The sequence below is a fragment of the Spermophilus citellus genome, assembly GCF_964194105.1.
Source record: "Spermophilus citellus genome assembly, chromosome: 3".
NCBI classification, from domain to species: Eukaryota; Metazoa; Chordata; class Mammalia; order Rodentia; family Sciuridae; genus Spermophilus; species Spermophilus citellus.
Genome location: NC_138184.1, coordinates 209582828 through 209595077, shown reverse-complemented (window position 1 = coordinate 209595077; position 12250 = coordinate 209582828). Strand labels below are relative to the sequence as shown.

The 12250-nt window shown below is 36.0% G+C and overlaps 1 protein-coding gene across 2 annotated transcripts in view; it reads right to left on the bottom strand.

Annotated features, from left to right (window-relative positions):
• Nucleotides 1-12250, bottom strand: part of MKLN1 (muskelin 1) — a 162728-nt gene that overhangs the window by 15720 nt on the left and 134758 nt on the right. For both annotated transcript variants that reach the window (XM_081283892.1, XM_081283893.1), the window contains 4 exons: nucleotides 11981-12128; nucleotides 8824-8938; nucleotides 5991-6130; nucleotides 1178-1280 (listed from right to left, as the gene is read on the bottom strand). In XM_081283892.1, the coding sequence (XP_081140018.1) occupies nucleotides 1178-1280; nucleotides 5991-6130; nucleotides 8824-8938; nucleotides 11981-12128 (506 nt within the window). The remainder of the gene's footprint in view (nucleotides 1-1177; nucleotides 1281-5990; nucleotides 6131-8823; nucleotides 8939-11980; nucleotides 12129-12250) is intronic.

The following is a 12250-nucleotide window of genomic DNA, read 5'->3' as shown; positions in this document are numbered from 1 at the left end:
ACTATGTAGAGTTGTAAGTAAAAATGGATTATACCAAACGTATTTTGCTTCTGAGCAAAACTAATAATTTCCCCTCTTTCAAATAGTTATCATGAATTGAGTAAGTCTCAAGAAAAGACAATTAAAATTAATTGTCCCCACACAGGGTTCTAAAGTGTGTTCTGCTGATTCTCTACCTACCCTGGGGTAATAACCAATACTGAGTAAGAGCAACAGGACTTATTTTCACAGCAGGATACTATGAAAGAATCTGTCTTCATTTTGGTGCTGAGGACATGGCTGGCTCTACTGATTTAAAAGTACAATGAACCTGGTGCCTGAAAGGGATTTGACATTAAATCTGAAACCACTTATACTGATGCTGAGGAGAGAAAAACACTGCTTGATATTGTTTTTACAAAGTCAAAGCAAAGCAACAGCTAAAAGGGAAATGGATGTAAAGAAGAGAACTACATATCATTAGTACAAATTCTATGAGCAGAAAAGCAAAATGGAATATAGTTCAGATGCTGCAAGATGGCTGGCAGAGAAAAAAAAATGACAAAAGGAATCTCAGCAGTTAGTGGGAAGAAAGACTATAAAATATAAAACCATGCAAATCATTGCAGGCACATTCACACAGTGGATGGGCAAATATGCCCTTAAGAATGTGAAATCTTTTGAAACAGTTGCTTTATCCCATGTAACAAAAACTTCAACAATCATGGTCAGCTATTGTTTCTCAGGCTTAGGAACTACTGTTGAATGTAGTAACCTACAGTCAAGCTATACTGCTACAACATTCATATAATAAACATTAAGACAGCAAGGACGCTACTCCCATAAACCTAAGTTTTGTTTACTCTTGAGTGATCTTAAATACCAGTAGAAAAGTTGGTACTGAACTATTACGTAATCCTTAAGCAAAAGAATCATGGGATTATGGAAAAAGTAAAACTTTGTTTTCTTCCTGAAAAACAAAACTAATGTCTAAGTTAAAACTTTATATGTGAGAATTCGAATGGGTTTCCTGTGTCACCTGAATTTTATCAAATGAAAATATGCCTGTTCAATTTTTAATTTACCTGCTCTGTTATCATTTTTAAGCTTAGTGTCAAATTTTCATTTTTAACACTCAAGTTAGAAAGACATTTTAAAACATACTCAATTCCTGTAGGTCATTACCACCTTTCCTTACCTCTTTTGTCTCTTCTGGATCTGAATGATCCACAGTTATATAAAGATCATTTTGTAAATATTTTAGAGCACTAAGGGGATCCATTTGAGCCTTTTCTTCAAACCTAGAAAATATAAATCAGAATAATAATTATTTTGAGTCATAATATAACACAAGAAATGTCTTTTAAGACCCAGAATGAAATACATTGTGTATAAGATGAGTTATTCTTAGTATCTAAAAAACTTGAGTCTGGGATTCCTGGGTAAGAATACAAACATGCAAATAGTGTAGATGTAGAGCACATAGAGACACAATGGCAATGCCAGGTGGCCACAAGCAGTTGAGATGCTAGAGAATACATCCTACCTAGAGAGTACATCCTACCCTTGCATTAAAACTATAACTGAGAATTAAGTTCACTACAAAACAGTCTCTATGTCATATATTTTGGATAACAGAACTCCAAAAGAGCTCAATGCTTTCATCAAAAACAAGTGCTTATAAAATCTACTTGCTTAGATTTGTACAATATATTTTCCCATGGAGATTTTTAATAAATACATTGGAAACTGAAATGAATATGGTCTCTTTTAATGAGTATCATTAACATTCAATATATTTTTTAACATTCAATATTTTTAATGAGAATGTTTCCATGTTTCAGTCATTGATTAAGAGTAACAAAGTAACAGAAAAACTGCACCAACCACTTAGCAAGCATTTTAAATTTGTTAGAAAATATGCCTATTCAAATTTTATTACCTGCTCTGTTATCATTTTTAAGCTATATCAAAATAACTCTATGATGGTGAAACATTTTTCAACAGGTATTTTTGTTGCTTTTTTTTGGTACTGGGGACTGAAGCTGGGGCACTTGACCACTGAGCCACATCCCCAGCCCTATTTTGTATTTTATTTAGAGACAGGGTCTCACTGAGTTGCTTTAGTGCCTAGTTGTTGCTGAGGCTGGCTTTGAACTTGTGATCCACCTGTCTCAGCTTCTTAAACTGCTGGGAATTCAGGCGTGTGCCACCACATCCAGCTCAACAGTTTAAACAAATAAATAAGAACCTGAGGCCTCTAAAATGAATCTGGCAAAGATAAGAGCTAGTAAGGAGCAGAAAAACAGAATAAAATACAGGTGGATTCCAAAACTGAAAAGGAAAAGAGTTCTCTTGCTCTGTTTTTGCTTGTTTGGGGTGTGTGTGTGTGTGTGTGTGTGTGTGTAAAAGAGAGAGAGAGAGACAGACAGACAGACAGACACACACACACACACACACACACACACACACTAGGGATTTAACCCCAGGGCTTTGGGCATTCCAGGCAACAGAAACATTCTCTTAAAAAAAAAAATGTAGTGGGGTACAATGGCACATACCTACAATCCCAGTAATTTGAGAGGATAAGGTATGTAGATTGCAAGTTCTTGTTTTAATTTTTTAGTTGTAGATGAACACAATACCTTTATTTTATTTATTTATTTTTATGTGGTGCTGAGGATCAAACCCAGTGGCTTACACATGCTACACAAGTGCTCTACCACTGAGCTACAACCCCAGCCCAGACTGCAAGTTTGAGACCAGCCTGGACAACTTAGGGAAACCCTGTCTCAAAATAAAAAATAAAAGGGCTGCGGATGTAGCTCAGTGGTAGAGCACTCCTAGGTTTAATCTTGTATACCATGAAGGGTGGGGAGAACACAACTATCAGGGTCTATTTAAATAAGATAATGTCCTTTTATTAAAGTATAATTATACATGCTTTAATTATGTATTTTATTTCTAATAAATTGTCACACTGTTCTAAATATCATAGACAAAGAAAATTCATATAATTTGCTTTGGCCTTTCCCAGAGGTATTCAGGCTGATGGCAATCTTAGTTGCAAGCTATCTGTACATTAGATAGGAGACAAAGACTAGGAAAATATCACAACTCTTATGTACCAGGTAATACCCTGAAAGGGACAGCCAAGCTGCTAGTCCTCAATGAGAGTCCCTTAGGCAGAGGTCATTTTACATTTTATTTACAACAGATTAAACCAGACGTTTGGCACATGAGCCTGTAAACAGTCTCAAGCTTGATCAACAGTTTATAAAGTGGCTTGGCAAAAGTCTTCCCAAAAGGGCCACTCTCTCCTAGGAATTCTTTCCAAGAATCAAAGGTGAGATATATAAGGACATGTAAAAGGCAAATAGAGAGGGCAATAAATAGAAGTCATGAAATGTTGGATCTAACCCTCTCTCTCCAGGTCCTGAAGCCAAGGGAACAAAATTAGGAGGAGTCAGTTAAATAGCAGAAGCAGACAAAGCAGCAGAAAAAAGTACAAAAAAAAAAAGTGACTACTGCAGCTCCTGGTAGTTAGAACTGTTCTAGTCTCCTAAACATTCTCCTTGGGCCTCACTGTTCAAATGCTGAGAAGGCGCCAAAGGTCCTTCCCTTTTTGTATCTCTTTGACCTCATCTCACCTAATCACCTCACTCATTTCACTTCTACCACACTACCCTTCTTATACTCCTCAAATAATCCAGGCATATTTTTTAACCTCAGAGCCTTGCCTTTCTGGAACATCTCCCACTAAATATCTACACAATACATTCCCTCATATCCATTAGTTCTCTAAGTAGAAGCAAATAAACAAAAAGTCTTTTTTTTTGGGGGGGGGTTGTAAGGTCTACCCTAATAATTTTATTTAAAATTGCATCTCCAAACCAGGTATAGTGGCACATTTCTGTAATCCCAGTGAGCTGGGTGACTGAGGCAAAAGAATTGCAAGTTTGAGGCCAGACTCAGCAACTTGGCAAGACCCTGCCTCAAAATAAAACATAAAATGGACTGGGGATGTGGCTCAGTGGGTAAAACACCTCTGGGTTCAATTCCTAGTACAAAAAAAACAAAACAAAACAGACAAACAAAAAAACAACCCTCCAGCTCTTTCACCTGTAACAATAGCTCTTAATCTGTTTTATTTTTTTTCCATAGTACTTATTATATAATTATTATTAATCTCCCTTTGAAGGCACGAACTTTTCTTTTTATTCTTCACTGATAAATCCATAGAGCCTAGGACAAAATCTAGTACACCATTTATGTGGTTGCTTTTGCCATTCTACAAATGAGCAAAGTGATCTCCAGAGAGGTCAAGACAGAAGACTTAAAATGAATACCAGGTCTATCCATCAAGATCTAGTCCTTTTTCCATTTAGACACTAGCTATCAGAATACAGGCAAAAAGCAATCATAAACAGAAAAGAATACTATGCTTCATATTTTTATGTTACTATTATTAACTTTAGTTGAAAACAGTTTATATGAATGGATAAGTTCTTTATATATTCTTAAATTCTCCTTTAAAGGTTTTTTTGTTTAAGTTCTGAGATAAGGTAACACATTTCTTTTCCCATAGTAGCTAATTTCCAAGACTAATGTTTCCAATCACAAACTTCCTATCTTTTAATTTCAATTTCTTTATTTCATAAATTATTCTCACACTCACAAGATTTGTTAATCTTTCATCATATATTTAAATGATTCATTTAAAAAAAATTCTTTATCCATTTTCACTCCTCACTTTGACTTTATTTTTCCTTTTTATGGGGTGGGGGTGTACTGGTGATTAAACTCAGGGGCACTTAAATCCTGAGTCACATCCCCAGCCCCTTTTATTTTTTATTTTGAGACAGGGTCTCACTATGTTGTTTAGGGTCTCAAGACTAGCTAGTTGATGAGGCTAGTCTTGAATTTGTAATCCTCCTGCTTCAGCTGCCCTAGCACTGGGATTATAGGCATGAGCCACTGCACCTGGCTCACTTTATGTCTTAATTAGGAAAAGTCACTAATAATGATGCAATGATGTTTGCACCATAAACTGCCATTTTACCTATCTAATGAAAGCATTATTATGAATACCATTATTATTTTGTGGTGCTGAGAATCAAACCCAGGGTTTCATGCAATCTTGGCAAATACTCCACGACTGAGCCACATCTCCAGCCCTTTTTAATGTTAATTTTGAGACAGGGTCTTGCTAAGTTGCTTGGGGCCTCCATAAGTTGCTGAGGCTGGCTTTGAATTTGCAGTCACCCTGCCTCAACCACCGAATCACTGGGTATACAGGCATATGCCACTGTACCCAGCCCCCAAAATATTTTTAAAAGGGAAAATAAAGTGACAATTAAAACAAAAACAAAACTTAATTGGTAAAGAAAACTATAACCATATTTTAAAGTTATATTGTGAAAAATCAAACCATAAAGATATGTAATCTAATATACCACCACATTCACTATGAAGAGTTAAGAACAAGTCAGGCATATATCAATACTCTAAAGCTGATCTGATTTGTAGTAGTTAGGACTTGAGTTATTCCAAAGTAGGTACACAGCCTTCACAAAATTTTTTTCTATTATTTTAATATTCACAGAATTTCACTTTCTCTGTATTAAAAATCTTAGCACTTTGCCTTTGAGAGAAAAGCAAAAAACAAGCATCTACAAAACAATATGATCTGCACAGTATTTATGCTATTTTCTTTCTTTCTTTTTTTGGTGGGACAGGTGTACTGAGGATTCAACCCAGGAGCATGCTACCACTGAGCTACACCCCAATCCCTCTTTCTTTCTTATTTTGAGACAGGGGCTTGCTAAGTTGTTGAGGTTGGCCTCATTCTCCTGCCTCAGCCTCCCATATCACTAGGATTACTAGTGTGCACCACCACATGTGGCTACACTCTTTTCTTTGTTAGAGTTGCAAAAACAAAGTCAGATCTCCAGAGTTAGCTACCAACAATAGCCAATAATGTTAAAGTTTTCAGTAAATTATTTTCATACCTGTGTTTTCTTATGAGATACTTGCAATGCCTCAATAAGTAATCTTTTGAAGGTCTACACAATTTCAGAGACCAGAAGTCATCAAGTCTCATCTTTGGAGAGCAAGATTTTCCTGGATTTCCACCAAATAAATAATGAACCTATGGTAAACACAACAAACCAAATTTTTAAAAATTCATATATTTCAAGAAACTATAGAAGCCCTGGTATAATGTTTTCATTTGGGTAGTAATATGTAATACTACAAATATAATTTTTACCAAAGACTCCCCTCCCCTCCTCTTCTACCCCCAATGTCCCCCAAACTTTTTTTTTTTTTTTAATAACTAGGAATTGAACCTAGGTCTCATGTATACTCTACCACTGAGCTATAAAGCACTATGGCTACTTTCCTAAACTACACTTCATACTGAAATAAGTTGTATTACCACAATTATAATGATAGCAGAAGACATAAAACAAAAACAATGATAGAAAAGAAACAAACAAATTCTTAGGGGAAGAATTTAATCCAAGATAAATTTATGGAAGACAACAAATAATAGGCATTATCAAGTTAATCAAGTATTGATCAAAATAGCAAATAATATTTTTTAAAAAAACTGACATACATGTTGAATTGAATCACTGAATCTAAAAACCTTATAAAAATGTTATCTTATTTTGCTTTAACCTAAATACCAAATATTAAATGGAACATATAATTTGTAAAATAGTTTTAAAATTATTTAATTAATACCAAAAAAGAAATGTAAAAGGAAAGCAATAATGATTTCACTATTATATTAGATGCTTTGTGGTCCGCATCCCCCCAACCCTTCCTGCCCCCTATCCCCCCAGTCTCCCCCACCCCCCAACCCTCCCGCCCCCTCAACCCCCCTCGCCCCCTAACCCCCAACCTCCCCACCCCTCCCCCAGCCCCCCTACTCCATCCCTCCCCCCTCCCCCACCCCTACCCCCTTTTCCCCCTTCCCCTCCCCCACCTCTACTAGGTATTGAACTCAGGGGCACTCAACCACTGAGCCACATCTCCAGTCCTATTTTGTATTTTATTTAGACATAGGGTCTCACTGATTTGCTTAGCACCTCACCATTGCTGAGGCAGGAGAATGAGGCTAGCCTCAACAACTTAGGTTGGCTTTGAATCTGTGATCTTCCTGTCTCAGCCTCTGAGCCACTGGAATTACAGGCGTGCACCACTGTGCCTGGCTTATATTAGAGTTTTAATGTTATTCTGTCAAAAGTTTTAAAGCATTTCCTGAAATTTTAAAACACTACAGTCAATGGTATTAAAGCCAAAATTAGACAGGAAGTCAATACAGATAGATAAACTGAGTCAGGTCAGATCAAGGAGGCCAATTTGAGTGAGTACTGGAAGTTGGGGACTGCTCCCTGAGGGACTGAAATGTTAATTCCTTCAGAGCCCTTCCTCCACCCTGATCAAGAACCTTAGCACAATCCTTAGCACAACATAAATAAACAAACAAACAAATAAATAAAGGTACTGTGTCATGTACAACTAAAAAAAAAAGAAAAAAGAAAGAAAGAAAAAGCAATCATGAAATTCATTTGGAAAAATAAAAAACCCAGAATAGCCAAAGCAATCCTTAGCATGAAGAGTAAAGCAGAAGGCATCATAATACCAGACCTGCAAGACATTGCTTTTAAGGCATTCTACTCTGCTCCAATCTATTGCTGAGGAACTGTCCCGGGTACCTACAGGGAGCTATAAAGTTGTTAATTAATGTGTCCCAGGGCCGCTCCATTCTGCCCTTCCCCTTTCAGTCCACCTGTTTCCCACCTTTTGGCCATCCCACTGAGCATATCCTGGGCTAGTCACAGGTATGCAGGAAGGAAAAAGGTAAGGGGAAGAAAGACATAAAGAGGTAGAACACATTGCTTCTTGGTATACCAGGATACCAGCTATGGCCCCCTTCTCCCTCCAGGGAGAAGTCTATATTACCTCTTTTAAAGTAAACCCTGCTTTATATGCTTGCCTCAGCATGATTCTCTACTGTTCAAACTTCAACATGTGAGGGAGCAGAACTTGTCACTGATAACGGGCAGTATCAGTATTATACCATAGAGATATTATTTCTGTTCCACATGTGAAATTCATTTAACCTTCTAAATTGGAAGACTCTAAGAGACTTTTATTCATCTCATGTATCTTTCACCTAGGGGTCTCAAACTATATAGCCCAGACTTTTAATCACCTATAGCTTTAACAGAAAGAACAGGGCTCTGTCAGTAAATTTCCATATAATCTGTGTCTAATCACTAAACTACCTGCTTAATTAAAGGCAGAAATAGTTAAAGAAACCACTTTAAATACTTAGTTACATTCAAACTTCAGAGTGCACGATGATTTTCAAAAGGATGGTGGAAGACAGGTCATTCATACAGAAAAATATAGATAAAATGGCTTCTTTACACAATGGAAAGTCTCTAAAACCAGGAAGTTACAAATCTATCTCCTCCTTTTCGTATCATTGGCAAAGGTACCCAAATACTCAAAACTGTACTTTTTTTGTGTGTGTGTGTGTGTAGCTAAGGATTAGACCCAGGACTTTATATATGCTATACAAGTGTAGAAGCAGCCAATAACAGTTTTCAAAAGAGAAGTGCCAAAAATTATAGCCTATGAAAAAAATAATTGTTCTCTTAAAGAATTTTAGAGAGAACTGATACTGAATATCTAATACACATACTACTATTTGCTATAGATCATAACTTTTTATTCAAATCCACTTAAAAAATCAGAAAGAGATATATTTGGAGGTTTTTTCAGATTAGGCCACAAAATATTTACAGGTCAAAGTAGTGAACACACCTTGTGTAACTCATCATAAACAAGCTGGTGGGCAAATCTTGGACATGGTTCTTCTTCCTGCAGACTTTTACTTGGATTGTCTTTTGCAGCTTGATCATTCTTATAGACGCAAGACCTGCAAGACATTGCTTTTAAGGCATTCTACTCTGGAAAATTTGCAGCAATGTTAATACAAATATAGCAAGCAAATTAATTGCCAATTACCAACAAAAAATCAAATTATATATTTGTTCTCATCAAAGCTTAAAGTTCTGATAACTCTCATAAAACAATATGCATTTGTTAGAACTGAGTTCTGAAATTCTTTTAATGGTCATCAAATAGCTCACTCTAAAACAACCTATCTCATGCTGTGAAACACAAACAGTACATATAAAGGCTCAAACTGAAAGTTGAAAGGGAGGCAATCCTGTTTATTATTCACAATAAAAAGACTCACAGTACACTGTTTTCATTCTGATTATAAATAAACATCCTATTTAGAAAACAATAAATCTCTTAGTTTCTGAGTACTACTATCCATTACCAAATGGAGGAAGTTCTTTGAAGTGTTTCTGTTCTGTAGAATATTCATTTCTGGTGCCACCACAGAATGTGACAGCTGGATCTTCTGGGTCAATATTTCCCAAACAAACTGTGCAGAACCAGTTTTGTGAGATGCTCTGTGACAAAGGGTCCTCTCTGGAAATGCTAAGAGTAATAATGTCCTCAATTTACTCTTGTCAAACTTTTACAGTTTATAAAAAACTAAGACCTGGGGACATTTAAAAAAGCTTGTTCTCTCAGTGATGAATCTACTGAAAGAGAAATTAGAAAAACATATTTCATAGTCTCAAAAAAAAAAAAACCCTTGGGAATCAATCTAACAAAAAAGGTGAAAAACCTCTACAATGAAAATTACAGAACACTAAAGAAAGAAATTGAAGAAGACCTTAGAAGATGGAAAGACCTCCCATGCTCCTAGATAGGCAGAATTAATATTGTCAAAATCGCCATACTACCAAAAGCGTTATACAGATTTAGTGCAATTTATATTAAAATCCCAACAACACTCTTCATAGAAATAGAAAAAGCGGACTGGGGTTGTGGCTCAGTGGTAGAGCACTTGCCTAGAACATGTGAGGCACTGGGTTCAATCCTTAGCACAACATAAATAAACAAACAAATAAATAAATAAAGGTATTGTGTCATGTACAACTAAAAAAAAAAAGAAAGAAAGAAAGAAAGAAAAAGCAATCATGAAATTCATTTGGAAAAATAAAAAACCCAGAATAGCCAAAGCAATCCTTAGCAAGAAGAGTAAAGCAGAAGGCATCAAAATACCAGACCTTAAACTATATTTCAGAGCCATAGTAACAAAAATGGCATGATATTGGCACCAAAACAGACACATAAACCAATGGTACAATATAGAAGACACAGAGACAAATCCACATAAATATAGCTGTCTCATACTACACAAAGTCGCCAAAAACTTTCACTGGGAAAAAGATAGCATATTCAACAAATGGTACTGGGAAATCCACAAAATGGATGTAACAAAATAAAATTAAACCCCTATCTCTCATCCTGTACAAAACACAAAGTGGATCAAAGACTTAGGCACTAGAATAGAGATCCTGTGCCTAATAGAAAAAAAAGTAGGCCCAAATCTTCACCACATCGGCGTAGGATTTGACTTCCTTAACAAGACTCTTAAAGCACAAGAAGTAAAATCAAGAATCAATAAATGGGATGGGGGCTGAGGTTGTGGCTCAGTGGTAGAACACTTGCCTAGCATGTATAAGGCACTGAATTTGATCCTCAGCACCACATAAAAATAAATAAATAAAATAAAGGCACTGTGTCCATCTACAACTAAAAAATACATATCTAAAAAATAAAAAATAAATGGGATGGGTTCAAACTAAAAAGCTTCTTCTCAGCAAAGGAAACAATAACGTGAAGAGAGAGCCTACAGAATGGGAGAAAATCTTTACCACATACACCTCTGATAGAGCATAAATCTCTAGGATATATAAAGAACTCAAAAAAGTTAATGCCAAAAAACCCCCCCAAATAACCCAATCAATAAATTGGCTAAGGAACTTTACAGATACTTCACAGAAGAAGAAATACAATCAAACAACACATTTGTGAAAAAATGTTCAACATCTCTAGCAATTAGAGAAATGCAAATCAAAACTACTCTAAGATTTCATCTCACTCCAGTCAGAATGGCAATCATCAAGAATACAAGCAACAATAATGTTGGCAAGGATGTGGGGGAAAAGGTTCACTCATACATTGCTGGTGGGACTGCAAATTGGTGTGACCATTATGGAAAGTGATATGGAGATTCCCCAGACCCAGCTATCCAACTCCTCGGTTTATACCCCAAAGACTTAAAATCAGCATACTACAGTGATGTAGCAGCTTAACTCACAATAGCTAAACTATGGAACCAACCTAGGAGTCCTTCAACAGATGAATGGATAAAGAAAATGTGGTATATAAACACAATGTAATATTACTCAGCCTTAAAGAAGAATGAAATTATGGCATTTGCCGGTAAATGGATAGAGCTGAAGAATATCATGCTAAGCAAAATAAGCCAATGCCCCCCCAAACCAAAGGCTAAATGTTTTCTCTGATATGTGGATGCTAATTCACAATAAGGTGTTGGGGGGAGCTAGGAAAGAAGAGGTTTACTATGGATTAGGTAGGGGGAGTGAAGGGAGGGGAGGGGGCCTGGGGCTAGGAAGAACAGTAAAATGAATTAGACATTATTACCGTATGTATGACTACACGGCCAATGTGATTCTACATCATGTACAACCAGAAGAATGAAAAATTATACACCATTTACATATAATGTGTCAACTAAAAAAAAAAAGCATTGTTTTCAAGTTCATACATCTATTTTGTAGCAGACTAAATATAATTCTCCTGACTCCCTGACAAGGAACTATCTACTAACTGCACAACACAGAATTCCATTCACTCAACACTCCTGTATACACACAGATTTTTATCTATGATACTGACATTATAAAAACACCGATTTTTTAAAAATATGGATATTTAAATTAACACAAACCTCTTATTTCTCTCATCTTTTGAATAAACCTCACATAAATATAACATTGGGACTACAGCACAATTAAGGGTTGCTTACCAACTATTCCTCACAATGTCATAGATCCAGAATGAATTTCTGACATTCTCTTCCCTTTTTTCCTTGTCTTTGCTGAGTCCAGATAAGACATGTATTTCATTCAGTTCTGGATCAATAGTTGCTCTCTGTGTGAATCCTGTCATCGGAACTATAAATTGGGGGAAAAAAAATAAGATGACCATATTCATGTTACATAGATTAGTACTAACTCTTTAAAATATTATACATCTTTATCCTGTTCTATGTATCTGCAGTACTTATCTTCTAACA